This window comes from Salmo salar, chromosome 22 (assembly GCF_965601325.2).
Source record: "Salmo salar chromosome 22, fSalSal1, whole genome shotgun sequence".
Taxonomy (NCBI): domain Eukaryota; kingdom Metazoa; phylum Chordata; class Actinopteri; order Salmoniformes; family Salmonidae; genus Salmo; species Salmo salar.
Window position 1 is genome coordinate 60,527,151 of NC_138312.1, and position 25,516 is coordinate 60,552,666.

A 25,516-nucleotide genomic window follows, 5' to 3' on the forward strand; every position below is an offset into this window, starting at 1 on the left:
ACTCAGCCGGCTGTGCTGGTTACCCTCTACTCAGCCAGCTGTACTGGTTACCCTCTACTCAGCCAGTTGTGCTGGTTACCCTCTACTCAGCCGGCTGTGCTGGTTACCCTCTACTCAGCCAGCTGTGCTGGTTACCCTCTACTCAGCCAGTTGTGCTGGTTACCCTCTACTCAGCCAGCTGTGCTGGTTACCCTCTACTCAGCCGGCTGTGCTGGTTACCCTCTACTCAGCCAGCTGTACTCTATTAAATCATAACGGCCAGAACATCCAGACAGTGACATAGACTTGCCCAGTACCTCAGCGCTTCAGACTTTTACATAAGACAACACGTCACCAATGCTATGTTGAAATAACCCATAACCCTTTATATGGAGTGGTCACTTGCTGATGTGTTTGATTGTGTCTGTCACTCAATGTCTGCTACTTTTCTGGGCTAAATTAGAATCGAGACGATCAGAGCTCACTTGTATCCCAACTGCAACTTGTTATGTAATATGATTCCCTCTGAAACACTACCAGACAGACTGACACTCTGGTAAATAGATAGTGATAAAGTTGTAAAAATAAAATGGCACCAAAGTACACAGGGTCACCACTCGCCAGTGACTTAATAAGTTGATTGTGGCCTGGTTGCTTAATTGTGCCTGCTAGCTACTGACTATTTTAAAGAAGTGACTATTTTGAGGAAGTGGTTATGTTGTTGCTACGTTGAATCAGGAAGGACAAACAACAGTAACCACCAGGGTACGATATGAGAACTTAATACACCCCCACGAAAACCAAACTCTCATTTGGCTTCAGTCATGGCCTTTCTGTAGCCTGCAGATAAATGACCAAATCGCCCTCATGGGTAGAATGTTATTCATATTTTTCATAATTTCATTTTTTTAATTTTTTTTTTAAGTAAAAAAAAAAATTCTTTGAAAATCTGGTGTTTCTATGTCAAACGGTTTTGTTATATTTCAGTCTTCTGTGAGGTATATAAAGTGTAATATTGTGATTCAAACTCAAAATTAAATACATTTTAACTCTATATCTGACGTGGTTGGCGGCAGGTAGCCTAGTGGTTAGAGTGTAGTGGCGGCAGGTAGCCTAGTGGTTAGAGTGTAGTGGCGGCAGGTAGCCTAGTGGTTAGAGTGTAGGGGGGGGGGGGGGGGGCAGGTAGCCTAGTGGTTAGAGTGTAGGGGGGGGGGGCAGGTAGCCTAGTGGTTAGAGTGTAGGGGGGCAGGTAGCCTAGTGGTTAGAGTGTGGGGTGGGGGGGGGGGGGGCAGGTAGCCTAGTGGTTAGAGTGTAGGGGGGGCAGGTAGACTAGTGGTTAGAGTGTAGGGGGGGCAGGTAGACTAGTGGTTAGAGTGTAGGGGGGGGCAGGTAGCCTAGTGGTTAGAGTGTAGGGGGGGCAGGTAGCCTAGTGGTTAGAGTGTAGGGGGGGCAGGTAGCCTAGTGGTTAGAGTGTAGGGGGGGGGGCAGGTAGCCTAGTGGTTAGAGTGTGGGGGGGGGGGGGGGCAGGTAGACTAGTGGTTAGAGTGTAGGGGGGGCAGGTAGCCTAGTGGTTAGAGTGTAGGGGGGGGGGGGGCAGGTAGACTAGTGGTTAGAGTGTAGGGGGGGAGGCAGGTAGCCTAGTGGTTAGAGTGTAGTGGCGGCAGGTAGCCTAGTGGTTAGAGTGTAGGGGGGCAGGTAGCCTAGTGGTTAGAGTGTAGGGGGGGCAGGTAGCCTAGTGGTTAGAGTGTAGGGGGGGGGGGGGGCAGGTAGCCTAGTGGTTAGAGTGTGGTGGCGGCAGGTAGCCTAGTGGTTAGAGTGTAGAGGCGGCAGGTAGCCTAGTGGTTAGAGTGTAGAGGCGGCAGGTAGACGAGTGGTTAGAGTGTAGTGGCGGCAGGTAGCCTAGTGGTTAGAGTGTAGGGGGGGGGGGGGCAGGTAGCCTAGTGGTTAGAGTGTGGTGGCGGCAGGTAGCCTAGTGGTTAGAGTGTAGAGGCGGCAGGTAGACGAGTGGTTAGAGTGTAGTGGCGGCAGGTAGCCTAGTGGTTAGGGTGTAGTGGCGGCAGGTAGCCTAGTGGTTAGAGTGTAGTGGCGGCAGGTACCCTAGTGGTTAGAGTGTAGTGGTGGCAGGTAGACTAGTGGTTAGAGTGTGGGGGGGGGGGGGGGGGGGGCAGGTAGCCTAGTGGTTAGAGTGTAGAGGCGGCAGGTAGACTAGTGGTTAGAGTGTAGTGGCGGCAGGTAGCCTAGTGGTTAGAGTGTGGGGGGGGGGGGGGGGGGCAGGTAGCCTAGTGGTTAGAGTGTAGTGGTGGCAGGTAGCCTAGTGGTTAGAGTGTGGTGGCGGCAGGTAGCCTAGTGGTTAGAGTGTAGAGGCGGCAGGTAGACTAGTGGTTAGAGTGTAGTGGCGGCAGGTAGCCTAGTGGTTAGAGTGTGGGGGGGGGGGGGGGGGGGGCAGGTAGCCTAGTGGTTAGAGTGTAGTGGTGGCAGGTAGCCTAGTGGTTAGAGTGTGGTGGCGGCAGGTAGCCTAGTGGTTAGAGTGTAGAGGCGGCAGGTAGACTAGTGGTTAGAGTGTAGTGGCGGCAGGTAGCCTAGTGGTTAGAGTGTAGTGGCGGCAGGTAGCCTAGTGGTTAGAGTGTAGTGGCGGCAGGTACCCTAGTGGTTAGAGTGTAGGGGGGGCAGGTAGCCTAGTGGTTAGAGTGTAGAGGCGGCAGGTAGCCTAGTGGTTAGAGTGTAGGGGGGGGGGGGGCAGGTAGCCTAGTGGTTAGAGTGTAGTGGTGGCAGGTAGCCTAGTGGTTAGAGTGTGGTGGCGGCAAGTAGCCTAGTGGTTAGAGTGTAGAGGCGGCAGGTAGACTAGTGGTTAGAGTGTAGTGGCGGCAGGTAGCCTAGTGGTTAGAGTGTAGTGGCGGCAGGTAGCCTAGTGGTTAGAGTGTAGTGGCGGCAGGTACCCTAGTGGTTAGAGTGTAGGGGGGGCAGTTAGCCTAGTGGTTAGAGTGTAGAGGCGGCAGGTAGCCTAGTGGTTAGAGTGTAGGGGGGGCAGGTAACCTAGTGGTTAGAGTGTAGTGGTGGCAGGTAGACTAGTGGTTAGAGTGTAGAGGCGGCAGGTAGCCTAGTGGTTAGAGGGGGGAGGCAGGTAGCCTAGTGGTTAGAGTGTAGAGGCGGCAGGTAGACTAGTGGTTAGAGTGTAGTGGCGGCAGGTAGCCTAGTGGTTAGAGTGTAGGGGGGGGGGGGCAGGTAGCCTAGTGGTTAGAGTGTAGTGGTGGCAGGTAGCCTAGTTGTTAGAGTGTAGAGGCGGCAGGTAGACTAGTGGTTAGAGTGTAGTGGCGGCAGGTAGCCTAGTGGTTAGAGGGGGGAGGCAGGTAGCCTAGTGGTTAGAGTGTAGTGGTGGCAGGTAGCCTAGTGGTTAGAGTGTTGGACTAGTAACTGAAAAGTTGCAAGATCAAATCCCTGAGCTGACATGGTAAAAATCTGTCGTTCTGCCCCCGCCACTGTTCCTAGGCCGTCATTGAAAATAAGAATTTGTTCATAACTGACTTGGTACAGGTGTCTTCTTATTGTTAAGCCCATAACCGTGTGTGTGTGAGGTGTATACTTTTGTTTCCAAGTAGATTTGTTTAAGACTACCCAGAAACACTGTGTCACCCTGAAAAAAACCCACTGCAATAAATTAATGAGCAATCTTCAAAACTAGGCCACAACAGGAAGTGCAGTCACCCTTGAAGTCAGTGTTTGCATAATTCCATTGTTTTATATTCTAACAAGAGTCTCCCTCCCTCCCTGTTTCAGGTGGTGTACTTCTCAGCGACGTACCCCTACTTCATGCTCTTCATCCTCTTCTGCCGCGGAATCACTCTCCCCGGAGCCATCGATGGAATCCTCTTCTATATCACGCCCAACTTTGAAAAGCTCAAGGAATCAGAGGTAGCTAGCCTTTACCAGTGAACAGATACAGAGGTAGCTAGCCTTGATCAGAATCAGAGGTAGCTAGCCTTTATCAGAATCAGAGGTAGCTAGCCTTTATCAGTGAACAGATGCAGAGGTAGCTAGCCTTTACCAGTGAACAGATACAGAGGTAGCTAGCCTTTATCAGTGAACAGATGCAGAGGTAGCTAGCCTTTATCAGAATCAGAGGTAGCTAGCCTTTATCAGAATCAGAGGTAGCTAGCCTTTATCAGTGAACAGATGCAGAGGTAGCTAGCCTTTACCAGTGAACAGATACAGAGGTAGCTAGCCTTTATCAGAATCAGAGGTAGCTAGCCTTTATCAGTGAACAGTTTCAGAGGTAGCTAGCCTTTATCAGTGAACAGATGCAGAGGTAGCTAGCCTTTATCAGAATCAGAGGTAGCTAGCCTTTATCAGTGAACAGATACAGAGGTAGCTAGCCTTTATCAGTGAACAGATACAGAGGTAGCTAGCCTTTATCAGAATCAGAGGTAGCTAGCCTTTATCAGTGAACAGTTTCAGAGGTAGCTAGCCTTTATCAGTGAACAGTTTCAGAGGTAGCTAGCCTTTATCAGTCAACAGATACAGAGGTAGCTAGCCTTTATCAGTGAACAGATACAGAGGTAGCTAGCCTTTATCAGTGAACAGATACAGAGGTTGCTAGCCTTTATCAGTGAACAGATACAGAGGTAGCTAGCCTTTATCAGTGAACAGATACAGAGGTAGCTAGCCTTTATCAGTGAACAGATGCAGAGGTAGCTAGCCTTTATCAGTGAACAGATGCAGAGGTAGCTAGCCTTTATCAGTGAACAGATACAGAGGTAGCTAGCCTTTATCAGTGAACAGATGCAGAGGTAGCTAGCCTTTATCAGTGAACAGATGCAGAGGTAGCTAGCCTTTATCAGTGAACAGATACAGAGGTAGCTAGCCTTTATCAGAATCAGAGGTAGCTAGCCTTTATCAGTGAACAGATACAGAGGTGATACAGAGGTAGCTAGCCTTTATCAGTGAACAGATACAGAGGTAGCTAGCCTTTATCAGTGAACAGATACAGAGGTAGCTAGCCTTTATCAGTGAACAGATACAGAGGTAGCTAGCCTTTACCAGTGAGCAGATACAGAGGGGGATGCTGATTGCTGCGTGTGATGCTGTGAGTTGCAGTTTGTTCTGACTTGCAGTGTGTTTTGAATAACAGTGTGTTTTGACTTGCTGTGTGTTTTGACTTGCAGTGTGTTTTGACTTGCAGTGCATTTTGACTTGCAGTGCGTTTTGAATAGCAGTGTGTTTTGACTTGCAGTGTGTTTTGACTTGCAGTGTGTTTTGACTTGCAGTGCATTTTGACTTGCAGTGTGTTTTGACTCTGTCTCTCCGTCTCTCTGTTCTTGTAAGGTGTGGTTGGATGCTGCCACTCAGATCTTCTTCTCCTATGGGCTGGGGCTGGGATCACTGATTGCTCTGGGAAGCTACAACCCATTCAATAATAATGTTTACAGGTAGGTTTATATCTTCAATACCACTCAATCCAGCTCTTTACTGCGGCTTATATTCTGCCTCGGCCAATGATGTGTGGACCTATGTCAATGGATTCTGCTGTGTGTGTGTGTGTGTGTGTGTGTGTGTGAGAGAGAGAGAGGAGAGAGAGAGAGAGAGAGAGAGAGAGAGAGAGAGAGAGAGAGAGAGAGAGAGAGAGAGAGAGAGAGAGAGAGAGAGAGAGAGAGAGAGAGAGAGAGAGAGAGAGAGAGAGAGAGAGAGAGAAACACATCTGTCAGCTGCCACTTCATCTCTGTCTCTCTCCATTTTATATCCTGGCAATGAACGTTACAAATACCCCATCTCAAAAATGAATGGGCCAATCCATTGACATTGCAGTAAGGCTCGGCTATAGAATGCAAAACCCTCCCTCCCTCCCTCCCTCCCTTCCTCCCTCCCTCCCTCCCTCCCTCCCTCCCTCCCTCCCTCCCTCCCTCCCTCCCTCCCTCCCTCCCTCCCTCCCTCCCTCCCTCCCTCCCTCCCTCCCTCCCTCCCTCCCAAAACAAATGTGCTGTGGTTTGATAAGGCTTCCATATCAGTGTGACAACAGCCATTCCAAACCCATGCTTTTTTTTTGTCTTTCTCTCCATCTCCCTGCAGAGATTCTGTCATTGTGTGCTGCATCAACTCGTTCACCAGCATGTTCGCTGGCTTAGTAATCTTCTCCATTGTGGGCTTCATGGCCAACGTGACTAAGAGGCCTATAATAGAAGTAGCAGCCTCAGGTAATTACCATTTCACTATTGATATAGATCTGAATGGAACAATACAGCATTGATGCCGTGCGTACACGATTTCGCCATGAATTCGCCACATTTTTTGCCATCCCAGACTAATTTTCATGACTAAGGTGAAAATTGATTAACTTTTTTTTTTTTTTTTTAAGATGGTCATACCAAGGATCAAAATGTATATATATATATTTTTTTTTATGAAACATTGAATTTGGCCTTACTGCTAATAGCCAATAGAAACGCAGTGAATAACAGATTCACTACATGGATAAACAGATAGTCCTAAAACATATCTAAAGGAAATTTGTTCTGAGAGATATGACACAGATCAGGAACTACAGCACCAGTCAAAAGTTTATTTTTGTACTATTTTCTACATTGTAGAATAATAGTGAAGACATCAAAACTATGAAATAACACATATGGAATCATGTAGTAACCAGAAAAAGTGTTAAACAAATCAAAATCTATTTTAGATTCTTCAAAGTAGCCACCGTTTGCCTTGATTACAGCTTTGCACACTCTTGGCATTCTCTCAACCAGCTTCATGAGGAATGCTTTTCCAATAGTCTTGAAGGAGTTCCCACATATGCTGAGCACTTGTTGGCTGCTTTTCCTTCAATCTGTGGTCCATTTCAACTGGGTTGAGTGATTGTGTAGGCCAGGTCATCTGATGCAGTACTCCATCACCCTCCTCGATCAAATAGCCTTTATACAGCCTGGAGGTGTGTTTTGGGTCATTGTCCTATTGAAAAATAAATTATAGTCCCACTAAGCGCAAACCAGATGGGATGGAGTATCGCTGTGGTAGCCACGCTGGTTAAGTGTGCCTTGAATTCTAAATAAATCAGCAACAGTGTCACCAGCAAAGCACCATCACACCACCTCCTCCATGCTTCACGGTGGGAACCACACATGAGGAGATCATCTGTTCACCTACTCTGCGTCTCACAAAGACACGGCGGTTGGAACCAAAAATCTCAAATTTGGACTCATTAGACCAAAGGATAGATTTCCACCTGTGTAATGTCCATTTCTCGTGTTTCTTGGCCCAAGCAAGTATCTTCTTCTTATTGGTGTCCTTTAGTAGTGGTTTCTTTACAACAATTAGGCCATGAAGGCCTGATTCACGCAGTCTCCTCTGAACAGTTGATGTTGAGGTGTGTCTGTTACTTCAACTCTGTGAAGCATTTATTTGTGCTGCAATCTGAGGTGAAGTTAACTCTAATGAACTTTTAACAAGGTACACCAGTTAATTTAAATGCATTCCAGGTGACTACCTCATGAAGCTGGTTGAGAGAATGCCAAGAGTGTGCAAAGCTGTCATCAAGCCAAAGGGTGGCTACTTATAAGAATCTCAAATATAAAATATATTTTGATTTGTTTAACACTTTTTTAGTTACTACATGATTCCGTATGTGTTATTTCATAGTTTTGATGTATTCACTATTATTCTACAATGTAGAAAATAGTCAAAATAAAGAAAAACCCTTGAATGAGTAGGTGTGTCCAAACTTTTGACTGGTACTGTACATACTGTATATACAGTGAGGGAAAAAGTATTTGATACCCTGCTGATTTTGTACGTTTGCCCACTGACAAAGAAATGATCAGTCTATAATTTTAATGGTATGTTTATTTGAACAGTGAGAGACAGAATAACAACAACAAAAATCCAGAAAAACGCATGTCAAAAATGTTATAAATTGATTCGCATTTTAATGAGGGAAATAAGTATTTGACCCCCTCTCAATCAGAAAGATTTCTGGCTCCCAGGTGTCTTTTATACAGGTAACGAGCTGAGATTAGGAGCACACTCTTAAAGGGAGTGCTCCTAATCTCAGTTTGTTACCTGTATAAAAGACACCTGTCCACAGAAGCAATCAATCAATCAGATTCCAAACTCTCCACCATGGCCAAGACCAAAGAGCTCTCCAAGGATGTCAGGGACAAGATGTCAGGGCATTGAAAATGGGTCGTGGATGGGTATTCCAGCATGACAATGACCCAAAACACATGGCCTAGGTAACAAAGGAGTGGCTCAAGAAGAAGCACATTAAAGTCCTGGAGTGGCCTAGCCAATCTCCAGACCTTAATCCCATAGAAAATCTATGGAGGGAGCTGAAGGTTCGAGTTGCCAAACGTCAGCCTGGAAACCTTAATGACTTGGAGAAGATCTGCAAAGAGGAGTGGGACAAAATCCCTCCTGAGATGTGTGCAAACCTGGTGGCCAACTACAAGAAACGTCTGACCTCTGTGATTGCCAACAAGGGTTTTTCCACCAAGTACTAAGTCATGTTTTGCAGAGGGGTCAAATACTTATTTCTCTCACTAAAATGCAAATCCATTTATAACATTTTTGACATGTGTTTTTCTGGATATTTTTGTTGTTATTCTGTCTCTCACTGTTCAAATAAACCTACCATTAAAATGATAGACTGATCATTTCTTTGACAATGGACAAACGTACAAAATCAGCAGGGGATCAAATACTTTTTATCCCTCACTGTATATACATATTTATTATCATTATATATATAATTTTTTTAACCCCTTATTTTAGGCACTTAACTATCTCCATATATACTTCCATTCATTTTTTAAACTGGTACCTGGCTTCCTTCAGACTAGTCTTGTGAAGCTTGTGGGCATCTTAGACATGTTCCTGGGAGTCTCACCTTTCTACAGAGGAAAGTCTCAGCTTTCAGTGGGAGCCCCAGCGGGAGTCTCACCTTTCCATATTAGTCTGTAGCCCAACCTGTTCAGATGCTACAGACAGAAGTTGGAAGAACGGCTGTACCGACGTCAGACGGGCTTTGGACATCGACTCTAGGGGGTTGGTTAGGGTTAGGTTTAAAATCAGACTTTAATAAGAAGATATATTTTAGAAAGAGGCAGGGTTTAGCCATGTTTATGATTTAATGGCTGTGGTAACTAGTGACGACCCAACACGCACCGTGTGGACCGAGGTAATGGAAGACTGACTGGTGGAGCTGTGGAGACAACGTCCCAGCAGCCTTTTAAAAATATTAAACGTTTTGTATAACGTCCGATTACTTACATAGAATATAAACTCCATATTGGTCACATCTGCCCATCCATTCTGCACCTCTGTCTCTTTTTTTGGGATGTTTCTGCACACAATAATGTGAACACTTAGCACGTACAGCAACAGCTGTCTGCATGTCGGCATGGGCAGGATCGACTAGGGAATCAGTGTGTAATGTGAGCACCCACTTCCTGTGGTTGAGGGCGGACGGAGGTAAAGATTTGTTAATCGGGAAATGTGAGCAACTCCAAGTTGTTCAGATTTTAGAAGTGGTGTAGTGTATGTCCAGCATTAGCCTACTGAGCTAATATAAAACTAAATATATCATATATAATATATAATAACCAGCATTAGCCTACTGAGCTAATATAAAACAAAATATATAAATATATAATATATAATAACCAGCATTAGCCTACTGAGCTAATATAAAACAAAATATATCATATATAATATATAATAACCAGCATTAGCCTACTGAGCTAATATAAAACAAAATATATAAATATATAATATATAATAACCAGCATTAGCCTACTGAGCTAATATAAAACAAAATATATCATATATAATATATAATAACCAGCATTAGCCTACTGAGCTAATATAAAACAAAATATATAAATATATAATATATAATAACCAGCATTAGCCTACTGAGCTAATATAAAACAAAATATATCATATATAATATATAATAACCAGCATTAGCCTACTGAGCTAATATAAAACAAAATATATAAATATATAATATATAATAACCAGCATTAGCCTACTGAGCTAATATAAAAAAAAATATATAAATATATAATATATAATAACCAGCATTAGCCTACTGAGCTAATATAAAACAAAATATATAAATATATAATATATAATAACCAGCATTAGCCTACTGAGCTAATATAAAACAAAATATATAAATATCTAATATATAATAACCAGCATTAGCCTACTGAGCTAATATAAAACAAAATATATAAATATATAATATATAATAACCAGCATTAGCCTACCGAGCTAATATAAAACAAAATATATAAATATATAATATATAATAACCAGCATTAGCCTACTGAGCTAATATAAAACAAAATATATCATATATAATATATAATAACCAGCATTAGCCTACTGAGCTAATATAAAACAAAATATATAAATATATAATATATAATAACCAGCATTAGCCTACTGAGCTAATATAAAACAAAATATATCATATATAATATATAATAACCAGCATTAGCCTACTGAGCTAATATAAAACAAAATATATAAATATATAATATATAATAACCAGCATTAGCCTACTGAGCTAATATAAAACAAAATATATAAATATATAATATATAATAACCAGCATTAGCCTACTGAGCTAATATAAAACAAAATATATAAATATATAATATATAATAACCAGCATTAGCCTACTGAGCTAATATAAAACAAAATATATCATATATAATATATAATAACCAGCATTAGCCTACTGAGCTAATATAAAACAAAATATATAAATATATAATATATAATAACCAGCATTAGCCTACTGAGCTAATATAAAACAAAATATATAAATATATAATATATAATAACCAGCATTAGCCTACTGAGCTAATATAAAACAAAATATATAAATATCTAATATATAATAACCAGCATTAGCCTACTGAGCTAATATAAAACAAAATATATAAATATATAATATATAATAACCAGCATTAGCCTACTGAGCTAATATAAAACAAAATATATAAATATATAATATATAATAACCAGCATTAGCCTACTGAGCTAATATAAAACAAAATATATAAATATATAATATATAATATCCAGCATTAGCCTACTGAGCTAATATAAAACAAAATATATAAATATATAATATATAATAACCAGCATTAGCCTACTGAGCTAATATAAAACAAAATATATAAATATATAATATATAATATCCAGCATTAGCCTACTGAGCTAATATAAAACAAAATATATAAATATATAATATATAATATCCAGCATTAGCCTACTGAGCTAATATAAAACAAAATATATAAATATATAATATATAATAACCAGCATTAGCCTACTGAGCTAATATAAAACAAAATATATAAATATATAATATATAATATCCAGCATTAGCCTACTGAGCTAATATAAAACAAAATATATAAATATATAATATATAATAACCAGCATTAGCCTACTGAGCTAATATAAAACAAAATATATAAATATATAATATATAATAACCAGCATTAGCCTACTGAGCTAATATAAAACAAAATATATCATATATAATATATAATAACCAGCATTAGCCTACTGAGCTAATATAAAACAAAATATATAAATATATAATATATAATAACCAGCATTAGCCTACTGAGCTAATATAAAACAAAATATATAAATATATAATATATAATAACCAGCATTAGCCTACTGAGCTAATATAAAACAAAATATATAAATATATAATATATAATAACCAGCATTAGCCTACTGAGCTAATATAAAACAAAATATATAAATATATAATATATAATAACCAGCATTAGCCTACTGAGCTAATATAAAACAAAATATATAAATATATAATATATAATAACCAGCATTAGCCTACTGAGCTAATATAAAACAAAATATATAAATATATAATATATAATAACCAGCATTAGCCTACTGAGTTAATATAAAACAAAATATATAAATATATAATATATAATAACCAGCATTAGCCTACTGAGCTAATATAAAACAAAATATATAAATATATAATATATAATAACCAGCATTAGCCTACTGAGCTAATATAAAACAAAATATATAAATATATTATATATAATAACCAGCATTAGCCTACTGAGCTAATATAAAACAAAATATATAATATATAATAACCAGCATTAGCCTACTGAGCTAATATAAAACAAAATATATAATATATAATAACCAGCATTAGCCTACTGAGCTAATATAAAACAAAATATATAAATATATAATATATAATAACCAGCATTAGCCTACTGAGCTAATATAAAACAAAATATATAAATATATAATATATAATAACCAGCATTAGCCTACTGAGCTAATATAAAACAAAATATATCATATATAATATATAATAACCAGCATTAGCCTACTGAGCTAATATAAAACAAAATATATCATATATAATATATAATAACCAGCATTAGCCTACTGAGCTAATATAAAACGAAATATCTAAATATATAATATATAATGTCCAGCATTAGCCTACTGAGCTAATATTAAACTAAATATATAAATATATAATATATATAATAACCAGCCTACTGAACTAATATTAAACTAAATATATAAATATATAATATATATAATAACCAGCCTACTGAACTAATATTAAACTAAATATATAATATATAATGCCCAGCATTAGCCTACTGAGCTAATATTAAACTAAATATATAAATATATAATATATAATATATATAATAACCAGCCTACTGAACTAATATAAAACAAAATATATAAATATATAATATATATAATAACCAGCCTACTGAACTAATATTAAACTAAATATATAAATATATAATATATATAATAACCAGCCTACTGAACTAATATTAAACTAAATATATAATATATAATGCCCAGCATTAGCCTACTGAGCTAATATTAAACTAAATATATAAATATATAATATATAATATATATAATAACCAGCCTACTGAACTAATATAAAACAAAATATATAAATATATAATATATATAATAACCAGCCTACTGAACTAATATTAAACTAAATATATAATATATAATGCCCAGCATTAGCCTACTGAGCTAATATTAAACTAAATATATAATATATATAATAACCAGCCTACTGAACTATTATAAAACAAAATATATAAATATATAATATATAATATATATAATAACAGCCTACTAAACTAATATTAAACTAAATATATAATATATAATGTCCAGCATTAGCCTACTGAACTAATATTAAACTAAATATATAATGTCCAGCATTAGCCTACTGAACTAATATTAAACTAAATATATAAATATATAATATATAATGCCCAGCATTAGCCTACTGAACTAATATTAAACTAAATATATAATGTCCAGCATTAGCCTACTGAACTAATATTAAACTAAATAAATAAATATATAATATATAATGTCCAGCATTAGCCTACTGAACTAATATTAAACTAAATATATAATGTCCAGCATTAGCCTACTGAACTAATATTAAACTAAATATATAATATATAATGTCCAGCATTAGCCTACTGAACTAATATTAAACTAAATATATAAATATATAATATATAATGTCCAGCATTAGCCTACTGAACTAATATTAAACTAAATATATAAATATATAATATATAATGTCCAGCATTAGCCTACTGAACTAATATTAAACTAAATATATAATGTCCAGCATTAGCCTACTGAACTAATATTAAACAAAATATATAAATATATAATATATATAATAACCAGCCTACTGAACTAATATTAAACTAAATATATAATATCCAGCATTAGCCTACTGAACTAATATTAAACTAAATATATAAATATATAATATATAATGCCCAGCATTAGCCTACTGAACTAATATTAAACTAAATATATAAATATATAATATATAATGCCCAGCATTAGCCTACTGAACTAATATTAAACGAAATATATAATGTCCAGCATTAGCCTACTGAACTAATATTAAACTAAATATATAAATATATAATATATAATGTCCAGCATTAGCCTACTGAACTAATATTAAACTAAATATATAATGTCCAGCATTAGCCTACTGAAATAATATTAAACTAAATATATAAATATATAATATATAATGTCCAGCATTAGCCTACTGAACTAATATTAAACTAAATATATAATGTCCAGCATTAGCCTACTGAACCAATATTAAACTAAATATATAAATATATAATATATAATGTCCAGCATTAGCCTACTGAGCAAAAAATATGAGAAAAATCATAGAGGGACGGTAGGATATCCTCTCCACCATACCTATGGAACCAGATACAGTGTGCTTCCATATAGGTTTACCTGTGATTTAGTATGGCTGCGTTTACACAGGCAGCCCAATTCTGATCTTTTGCCAAATTATTGGCCAAAGAACTGATCTGATTGGTCAAAAGATCAATTAGTGACAACAACAAAATATATCAAAATTGTGCTGCCTGTGTAAACTCAGCATATGCTATATAAATAAATACATTGCCTATACCTATGGGCCATCAAATAAGTTTTAAATCACGATCCTGTATGTGTATTTTAACAGGACCGGGAGACATAATCCTGTCTCTAACTGCCTGTCTGTGTTGTGTTGCAGGTCCTGGCTTGGCGTTCTTGGCCTACCCCGAAGCAGTAACCCAGCTGCCTATCTCTCCTCTCTGGGCGATCCTCTTCTTCTCCATGCTGCTGATGCTGGGAATCGACAGTCAGGTGAGGGAACAACAGCCATTTGGACTTTGTGTTTGTTGTGTTGTGTTGTTGTGTTGTTGTGTTGTCCTGTGTTGTGTTGTTGTGTTGTTGTGTTGTCCTGTGTTGTTGTGTTGTCCTGTGTTGTTGTGTTGTTGTGTTGTCCTGTGTTGTGTTGTTGTGTTGTTGTGTTGTCCTGTGTTGTTGTGTTGTTGTGTTGTTGTGTTGTCCTGTGTTGTGTTGTTGTGTTGTCCTGTGTTGTTGTGTTGTCCTGTGTTGTTGTTGTGTTGTCCTTTGTTGTGTTGTTGTGTTGTCCTGCGTTGTGTTGTTGTGTTGTCCTGTGTTGTGTTGTTGTCCTGTGTTACGTTGTTGTGTTGTCCTGTGTTGTCCTGTGTTGTGTTGTTGTGTTGTCCTGTGTTGTGTTGTTTTCCTGTGTTGTCCTGTGTTGTGTTGCTGTGTTGTTGTGTTGTGTTGGACCATGGATATGCAGTAGTATTATCCATCTAATATAGTGTTTGTTGTATAGTAGTGTACTGTGGAGGTATAGTATTATATAATGTGTTGTATAGTAGTGTACTGTGGAGGTATAGTATTCCCAGCAAACCAAAGTTGTTTCTGTGAAAGTTCCCGCAACATTTTGTTACGTTGCGTCAAATGGTCTCATATCACAAAAACGGTTTCGGTTGTGGTAATGATTATACCATGTTTGTATAAAACATTCACCTGATGTTGAAAGAACGTTCCCAGAACACATTTTGTCTGTTTGTTTTATTACATTACCTGGAAACCTAATGAGAACGTTTGTGGAATGTTCTGTGGTGGTTGTTACAGATGTTGTGCACAACGGTTTTAGTAAATGTTAGGAGAACATTCTAATGATATTTAATTACAAAAGAAAAATCGGACAAAAATCTATTTCAGATTCAGATTGTTATCGAAAAAGTTCTTTGAATGGTTTTGGGATGTTACCCATCTTAATGTTAGATGAAACCATAACTAAAACGTAATGGGAATCTTAGCTAATGTTCTTGGAATGTTCCCGGTTTGCTGGGTTATCTAATTTGTTATCTTCTGTGTAGTTCTGCACGGTGGAGGGCTTCATTACTGCGCTGGTGGATGAGTTCCCCAGGGCTCTGAGAGGAAGAAGAGAACTCTTCATCGCTGCCGTCTGCCTGGTCTCTTATATCATCGGCCTGTCCAACATCACACAGGTACAGTGCACACACACACACGCACGCACGCACACACACACACACACACACACACACACACACACACACACACACGCATAGGCATAGGCAGGATGATATACAAAACAACACTACATTACAATAGAGAACATGGTCTGACACCACTGGGTCTCACTGACACCCTCTCAGTGGGCAATACTGGTTGAAAAGACGTCAGGCTTCAACCAGATAACAACCAAAGCTGTCTTTCTCAGACGCCTTGATGTCGTCATGAAAAGACGTCTTTATCTGGTTGTAATCTCGACATTGCTTCAGCCAGAAAACTCAATTTCAACCAGAAAATGACGTCACTCTAAATGTCCCATGCCAGATAATGCCAGCTGAGATTAGTCTTCATGCTGTATTGTTTAGGGGGGGGAACTGCTCTTTCATGGTGACTTGTATTGTGATGTAATGGAGGTGTAGTTAACTTTATCTGTCTGTTTATCTGTCAGTTAGATAGATGTACTTATACTTTATCTGTCAGTTAGATAGATGTACTTATACTTTATCTGTCAGTTAGATAGATGTACTTATACTTTATCTGTCAGTTAGATAGATGTACTTATACTTTATTTGTCAGTTAGATAGATGCACTGATACTTAAACAGATAGATAAAGTATAAGTACATCTATCTAACTGACAGATAAAGTATAAGTACATCTATCTAACAGACAGATAAAGTATAAGTACATTTAACTGACAGATAAACAGACAGATAATCTGTCAGTTAGATAGATGTACTCATACTTTATCTGTCTTTTTAAACTGTCAGTTAGATAGATGTACTTTATCTATCAGTTAGACAGTTGTACTTATACTTTATCTTCTTTATACTAATACGTCTATCGATCTGTTATCACTAGCAGGGCAGGGCTCAATTCCATCTCAGTTCCAGTCAATTCAGGAAATACACTGCCATTTCAATCCCAATTCAGGAAATACACTGCCATTTCAATCCCAATTCAGGAAATACACTGCCATTTCAATCCCAATTCAGGAAATACACTGCCATTTCAATCCCAATTCAGGAAATACACTGCCATTTCAATCCCAATTCTCTTCAATTATTTAAAATAAGGAACATTTGGAATTTGGTTTATTTTCTGGGTAGTCTTTATTTTCTGGGTAGTCTATATTTTCTGGGTAGTCTATATTTTCTGGGTAGTCTTTATTTTCTGGGTAGTCTATATTTTCTGGGTAGTCTATATTTTACATTACATTACATTTAAGTCATTTAGCAGACGCTCTTATCCAGAGCGACTTACAAAATGGTGCATTCACCTTATGATATCCAGTGGAACAACCACTTTACAATAGTGCATCTAAATCTTTTAAGGGGGGGGGGGGGGGGGGGTTAGAAGGATTACTTTATCCTATCCTAGGTATTCCTTAAAGAGGTGGGGTTTCAGGTGTCTCCGGAAGGTGGTGATTGACTCCGCTGTCCTGGCGTCGTGAGGGAGCTTGTTCCACCATTGGGGTGCCAGAGCAGCGAACAGTTTTGACTGGGCTGAGCGGGAACTGTGCTTCCTCAGAGGTAGGGGGGCCAGCAGGCCAGTGGTGGATGAACGCAGTGCCCTTGTTTGGGTGTAGGGCCTGATCAGAGCCTGAAGGTATGGAGGTGCCGTTCCCTTCACAGCTCCGTAGGCAATCACCATGGTCTTGTAGCGGATGCGAGCTTCAACTGGAAGCCAGTGGAGAGATTTTCTGGGTAGTCTATATTTTCTGCGTAGTCTATATTTTCTGGGTAGTCTATATTTTCTGGGTAGTCTTTATTTTCTGGGTAGTCTATATTTTCTGGGTAGTCTATATTTTCTGCGTAGCCTTTATGACGGGTCAGCATAACATAATTAATATATAATCATTAAATCCATGTTCATTTTCAATCAGTACTATAATATTACTTTACAAGTTCTTCCTGTAACTGTTCTTGTAGCTGATCTTGTATCTGATCAGGCTACCACTTCTTCATTCTAACTCGTTCCACGAGCTCCTCCTTCCCTCCCCCCTGGGCTCTTTCACAGGATCAAGCAAGGGAAACGATGATGTCTTCTCAAGCTCCACATCCCAAACTCTTAAGGTCCATAACTGTCCTCTTAAACCGTCGTCTACTCACTGATGTACCGTGGCCACTGACACGATCACTGAACGCTCCCAAGTACCCCCTCTAGTAACCCTGCTTGTATGGAACACTACCCTACCCACTGCACCGCTATTCACAGCATTATCATCGTCTGTCACTGGAGATTCATATCTACATTCTTCATGGATTGAAACAATAGGCATAATGAGTTGTTCAGCTCTGCAGTACCAGTCTGGTGCAGCGGGTCCCAACACCGTCCACCCTGACCTAGAGCTGGTCTCCAGAGCCCTGAACTTCCCATCCTTCGGTGTTGTGCTTATGACCAGTTCTATGCCATCAGTTCTATGCCTCCACCAGTTCTTTGCCATCAGCAATATGCCACCACCAGTTCAATGCCACCAGTTCAATGCCACCAGTTCTATGCCACCAGCTATATGCCACCACCAGTTCTATGCCACCAGTTCTATGCCACCAGTTCTATGCCACCACCAGTTCAATGCCACCAGTTCAATGCCACCAGTTCTATGCCACCACCAGTTCTATGCCACCACCAGTTCAATGCCACCAGTTCTATGCCACCAGCTATATGCCACCACCAGTTCTATGCCACCAGTTCTATGCCACCAGTTCTATGCCACCACCAGTTCAATGCCACCAGTTCAATGCCACCAGTTCTATGCCACCAATAGTTCTATGCCACCACCAGTTCTATGCCACCACCAGTTCTATGCCACCACCAGTTAAATGCCACCACCAGTTCTATGCCACCACCAGTTCAATGCCACCAGTTCTATGCCTCCACCATTTCCATGCCACCACCAGTTAAATGCCACCACCAGTTCTATGCCACCACCAGTTCAATGCCACCAGTTCCATGCCACCACCAGTTCAATGCCACCAGTTCTATGCCTCCACCAGTTCAATGCCACCACCAGTTAAATGCCACCACCAGTTCTATGCCACCACCAGTTCTATGCCACCACCAGTTCTATGCCACCAGTTCTATGCCACCACCAGTTAAATGCCACCACCAGTTCCATGCCACCACCAGTTCTATGCCACCACCAGTTAAATGCCACCACCAGTTCCATGCCACCACCAGTTCTATGCCACCACCAGTTCTATGCCACCAGTTCTACGCCACCAGTTCTATGCCACCACCAGTTCTATGCCACCACCAGTTCTATGCCACCACCAGTTCTATGCCACCACCAGTTAAATGCCACCACCAGTTCTATGCCACCACCAGTTCTATGCCACCACCAGTTCTATGCCACCAGTTCTATGCCACCACCAGTTAAATGCCACCACCAGTTCTATGCCACCACCAGTTCTATGCCACCACCAGTTCTATGCCACCAGTTCCATGCCACCACCAGTTCTATGCCACCACCAGTTCTATGCCACCACCAGTTCTATGCCACCACCAGTTCTATGCCACCACCAGTTCTATGCCACCAGTTCTATGCCACCACCAGTTCTATGCCACCAGTTCTATGCCACCACCAGTTCTATGCCACCACCAGTTCTATGCCACCACCAGTTCTATGCCACCAGTTCTATGCCACCACCAGTTCTATGCCACCAGTTCTATGCCACCACCAGTTCTATGCCACCACCAGTTCTATGCCACCAGTTCTATGCCACCACCAGTTAAATGCCACCAGTTCTATGCCACCAGTTCCATGCCACCACCAGTTCTATGCCACCACCAGTTCTATGCCACCAGTTCTATGCCACCACCAGTTAAATGCCACCAGTTCTATGCCACCAGTTCCATGCCACCACCAGTTAAATGCCACCACCAGTTCTATGCCACCACCAGTTCCATGCCACCACCAGTTCTATGCCACCAGTTCTATGCCACCACCAGTTCCATGCCACCACCAGTTCTATGCCACCAGTTCTATGCCACCACCAGTTAAATGCCACCACCAGTTCTATGCCACCACCAGTTCTATGCCACCACCAGTTCTATGCCACCACCAGTTAAATGCCACCACCAGTTCCATGCCACCACCAGTTCTATGCCACCAGTTCTATGCCACCACCAGTTAAATGCCACCAGTTCTATGCCGCCAGTTCCATGCCACCACCAGTTCTATGCCACCACCAGTTCTATGCCACCAGTTCTATGCCACCACCAGTTAAATGCCACCAGTTCTATGCCACCAGTTCCATGCCACCACCAGTTCTATGCCACCACCAGTTCCATGCCACCACCAGTTCCATGCCACCACCAGTTCTATGCCACCACCAGTTCTATGCCACCACCAGTTCTATGCCACCACCAGTTAAATGCCACCACCAGTTCTATGCCACCACCAGTTCTATGCCACCAGTTCCATGCCACCACCAGTTCAATGCCACCACCAGTTCTATGCCACCACCAGTTCTATGCCACCACCAGTTCTATGCCACCACCAGTTAAATGCCACCACCAGTTCTATGCCACCACCAGTTCTATGCCACCACCAGTTCTATGCCACCACCAGTTCTATGCCACCACCAGTTAAATGCCACCACCAGTTCTATGCCACCACCAGTTCTATGCCACCACCAGTTCTATGCCACCACCAGTTCTATGCCACCACCAGTTCTATGCCACCACCAGTTCTATGCCACCAGTTCTATGCCACCACCAGTTCTATGCCACCACCAGTTAAATGCCACCAGTTCCATGCCACCACCAGTTCTATGCCACCACCAGTTCTATGCCACCACCAGTTCTATGCCACCAGTTCTATGCCACCACCAGTTCTATGCCACCACCAGTTAAATGCCACCAGTTCCATGCCACCACCAGTTCTATGCCACCACCAGTTAAATGCCACCACCAGTTCTATGCCACCACCAGTTCTATGCCACCAGTTCTATGCCACCACCAGTTCTGTGCCACCAGTTCTATGCCACCGCTCTATGTACGCCCAAATGATGAAAACTAAGGGTTGTATATAAATGAGGAAACAAATTATTGAGTCTCTAACACTCCTCTCCTCTCCTCCCCTCTCCTCTCCTCTCCTCTCCTCTCCTCTCCTCTCCTCTCCTCTCCCTCCTCCTCTCCTCTCCTCTCCTCTCCTCTCCTCTCCTCTCCTCTCCTCTCCTCTCCTCTCCTCTCCTCTCCTCTCCTCTCCTCTCCTCTCCTCTCCTCTCCTCTCCTCTCCTGTCTCTTCCAATAGGGTGGGCTATATGTGTTCAAGCTGTTTGACTACTATTCGGCCAGCGGAATGTGCCTGCTCTTCCTGGTCTTCTTCGAGTGCGTCTCCATATCCTGGTTCTACGGTAAGTCAGTGACATCGCTTCCTGTTTGTGCGAGTCAGTTGCATCACTTCCTGTTAAAGCTACGGTGACTTCACTAACCTGACACTGATGACAATGTCTACAGACTGATGTGTAAAGGATACATAAAGAATTGTCCAGCGCAACTCAATATTCTGTGTGTATAAGTATTGGGGTCTGCTCAATGTAATAGACTTTGGGTAAAAGGTTTGGGTGCTGGGCTTCTGATACTGCTACCAAATTCCATATCTAAAGACTGCTTCCAGTGAGTGCAGCTTCTTGTCTTCCATCATAGGACCTTTGACCTATAATGTCTTATATGTTGCAGGTGCCGATAAGTTCCTTGCCAACATTGAGGAGATGATTGGCCACAAGCCCTGCCTGTGGTGGAAGCTCTGTTGGGTCGTGTTTACTCCTCTTATTGTGGCTGTAAGTACTCTCTCTCTCTTCCTCTCTCCCTTCCTCCCCCCTCTCTCTCTTCCTCTCTTTCTCCCCCCTCTCTCCTTCTCTCACCCTTCCTCCCCCTCTCTCTCCTTCTCTCTCTTCCTCCCCCCTCTCTCTCCCTCTCTCTCTTTCTCCCCCCTCTCTCATTCTCTCTCCCTTCCTCTCCCTCTCTCTCATTCTCTCTCTCTTCCTCCCCCCTCTCTCTCCTTCTTTCTCTCTTTCTCCCCCCTCTCTCTCCTTCTCTCTCTTCCCCCCCTCTCTCCGTCTCTCTCCCTTCCTCCCCCCTCTCTCCTTCTCTCTCTTTCTCCCCCCCTCTCTCTCCTTCTCACCCCCTCTCTCATTCTCTCTCCCTTCCTCCCCCTCTCTCTCCTTCTCTCTCTTTTCCTCCCCCTCTCTCCTCTCTCTTCCTCCCCCCTCTCTCCTTCTCTCTCTCTTCCCCCCTCTTTCTCCTTCTTTCTCTCTCTCCCTCTCTCTCCTTCTCTCTCCTTTCCTCCCCCTCTCCCCTTCTCTCCCCCTTCCTCCCCTTCTCTATCTTCCTCTCTCCCTTCCTCCCCCTTCTCTATCTTCTTCTCTATCTTCCTCCCCACTCTCTCCTTCTCTCTATATCTCCTCCCCTATCTCTGTCTTTCTTCTGTCTACCCTCTCAAAGCATAGCACTACAAATCAATCAGCACCTGGGGGCAGCCCGTCAGGAAGTCCAGGATCCAGTTGCAGAGGGAGGTGTTCAGTCCCAGGGTCCTTAGCTTAGTGATGGGCTTTGTTAGCACTATGGTGTTGGAACGCTGAGCTGTAGTCAATGAATAGCATTCTCACATAGGTGTTCCTTTTGTCCAGGTGTGAAAGGGCAGTGTGGAGTGCAATAGAGATTGAGTCATCTGTGGATCTGTTGGGGCGGTATGCAAATTGGAGTCAGTCTAGGGTCTCCGGGAGGATGGTGTTGATGTGAGACATGACCAGCCTTTCAAAGCACTTCATGGCTACTGATGCGAGTGCTACGGGGTGATAGTAATTTAGACAGGTTACCTTAGCGTTCTTGGGAACGGGGACTATTGTAGTCTGCTTGAAACATATAGGTCTTACAGACTGGGTCAGGGAGAGGTTTAAATGTCAGTGAAGACACTTGCCAGTTGGTCAGCGCATGCTCTGAGTATGCGTGCTGGTAACCAGTCTGGCTCTGCGGTCTTGTGAATGTTAAAACTGGCTATGGAGAGCATCATCTCACAGTCGTCCAGAACAGCTGATGCTCTCATGCATGGTTCTGTGTTGCTTGCCTCAAAGCGAAGATACAAGGCATTTAGCTCGTCTGGTAGGCTCATGTCACGGCGCAACTTGAGGCTGAGTTTCCCTTTGTAATCTGTGATAGTTTGAAAGCCCTGCCACATCCGACGAACATCAGAGCTGGTGTAGTAGGATTCGATCTTAGTCCTTTATTGAAGCTTTTCCTGTTTGATGGTTCCTCGGAGGGTGTAGCAGGACTTCTTATAAGCGTCCGGATTAGTGTCCCACTCCTTGAAAGAGGAAGCACTACCCTTTAGCTCAGTGCGGATGTTGCCTGTAATCCATGGCTTCTGGTTGGGAAATGTACCTATATGGGGATGACGTCTTCGATGCACCTATTAATGAATCATGTGACTGATGTGGTAAAACTCGTCAATGTTATCAGATAAATCCAGGAACACATTCCAGTCTGTGTTAGTGAAACAGTCCTATAGCCTAGCATCCGCTTCGTCTGAACACTTCTGTACTGTGCGTGGAGGATATAGTTCGATTTGCCAAAATGGAGGGAGAGCTTTGTAAACGTCTCTGTGTGGGGAGTAAAGGGGATCTAGAGTTTTTTGTTCGCCTCTAGTTGCACAGGTGACATCCTGGTAGAAATGAGCTAAAACGGATTTCAGTTTTCCTGCGTTAAAATCACGGTCAACTAGGAGCTCCGCCTCTCGATGAGTATTTTCCTGTTTGCTTATGGCCCAAATACAGCTCGTTGAGTGCGGTCTTAGTGACATCATCGGTTTGTGGTGGTAAATAGACAGCTATGAATATTATAGATATTTTATCTTTTTCATAAATAGTATGGTCTACAGCTTATGTGTGAGGTATTCTCAGGCGAGGAGAACTTCAAGACTTCCTTAATATTAGAGATTGTACACCAGCTGTTGTTAACAGAGAGACACACACACCACCCCACTTGAGTTTACACGACGCTGCCATTCTGTCCTGCCGACGTATAGAAAATAACAGCTCGATTTTGGTGGTGTTGTTTCTGGGATGTAACCAGGTCGATTGATTGATTTGAATTTAGCAGATAATTAAAAGTATGAGGATACAGCATTACATACATAAACAATATAGAGGACAAAAAACAATAAAGCACTAAGGCTTCCATTGTTTTGTGACCAGGTTGTTCTTTTGTCTTCTCTTCCAGGGAGTGTTCCTGTTCAGTGCTGTCCAGATGGTTCCTCTCACCATGAACAACTATGTGTTCCCCGCCTGGGGCCAGGGAGTGGGCTGGTGCATGGCGTTGTCCTCCATGCTCCTGATACCTGGATACATGATCTATATGTTCCTCAACCTCAAGGGGGATTACAAAGAGGTATGGACATCTTCTTCTTTCTTCCTCAGCAGCTACTCTTCCTGGGGTTTATTATGGATCCCCATTAGTTCCTGCCAAGGCAGCAGCTACTCTTCCTGGAGTTTATTATGGATCCCCATTAGTTCCTGCCAAGGCAGCAGCTACTCTTCCTGGGGTTTATTATGGCTCCCCATTAGTTCCTGCCAAGGCAGCAGCTACTCTTCCTGGAGTTTATTATGGAACCCCATTAGTTTCTGCCAAGGCAGCAGCTACTCTTCCTGGGGTTTATTATGGATCCCCATTAGTTCCTGCCAAGGCAGCAGCTACTCTTCCTGGAGTTTATTATGGATCCCCATTAGTTCCTGCCAAGGCAGCAGCAACTCTTCCTGGGGTTTATTATGGCTCCGCATTAGTTCCTGCCAAGGCAGCAGCTACTCTTCCTGGGGTTTATTATGGAACCCCATTAGTTCCTGCCAAGGCAGCAGCTACTCTTCCTGGGGTTTATTATGGAACCCCATTAGTTCCTGCCAAGGCAGCAGCTACTCTTCCTGGAGTTTATTATGGAACCCCATTAGTTTCTGCCAAGGCAGCAGCTCAGGCCATTGCTCTACTACCACAGATCTACAATACAAAATCCACGTTGGCGTGTGTGTAGAGTGCATGTGTCTTTGCCTGTGTTTGTGTTTCTTCACAGTCCCCGCTGTTCCATAAGGTGTATTTTTATCTGTTTTTTTTTTATAAATCCGATTGTACTGCTTGCATGAGTTACTTGATGGAGTTATGGCTCTATGTATTACTGTGCGCCTCCCATAGTCTGTTCTTAGCTACTACTGCATCAATATGTTTCAACCATGACAGTTTACAATCCAGGGTTACTCCAAGCAGTTTAGTCACCTCAGTTTGCTCAATTTCCACATTAATCATTACAAGATTTAGTTGAGGTTTAGGGTTTAGTGAATGAATAGTCCCAAATTCAATGCTTTTAGTTTTAGAAATATTTAGAACAAATGTATTTCTTGCCAACCATTCTGAAACTAACTGCACCTCTTTGTTAAGTATTGCAGTCATTTCAGTCTCTGTAGTAGCTGACGTGTATAGTGTTGAGTCATCCACATACATAGAAACTCTGGCTTTACTCAAAGCCAGTAGCTTTAACAGGAAGTGATGTAACTGTTAGTTATGTCATTAGGTAAGATTTTAAAAAGGAGACA

The 25,516-nt window shown here is 41.5% G+C and overlaps 1 protein-coding gene across 1 annotated transcript in view; it reads left to right on the top strand.

Moving 5' to 3' along the window:
* Positions 1–25,516, top strand: part of slc6a1b (solute carrier family 6 member 1b) — a 96,274-nt gene that overhangs the window by 64,719 nt on the left and 6,039 nt on the right. Inside the window, exons 7-14 of the mRNA XM_014168363.3 lie at positions 3,754–3,888; positions 5,299–5,402; positions 6,040–6,164; positions 14,612–14,724; positions 15,780–15,911; positions 21,193–21,295; positions 21,621–21,721; positions 24,159–24,326. Of these exons, the coding sequence (XP_014023838.1) occupies positions 3,754–3,888; positions 5,299–5,402; positions 6,040–6,164; positions 14,612–14,724; positions 15,780–15,911; positions 21,193–21,295; positions 21,621–21,721; positions 24,159–24,326 (981 nt within the window). The remainder of the gene's footprint in view (positions 1–3,753; positions 3,889–5,298; positions 5,403–6,039; positions 6,165–14,611; positions 14,725–15,779; positions 15,912–21,192; positions 21,296–21,620; positions 21,722–24,158; positions 24,327–25,516) is intronic.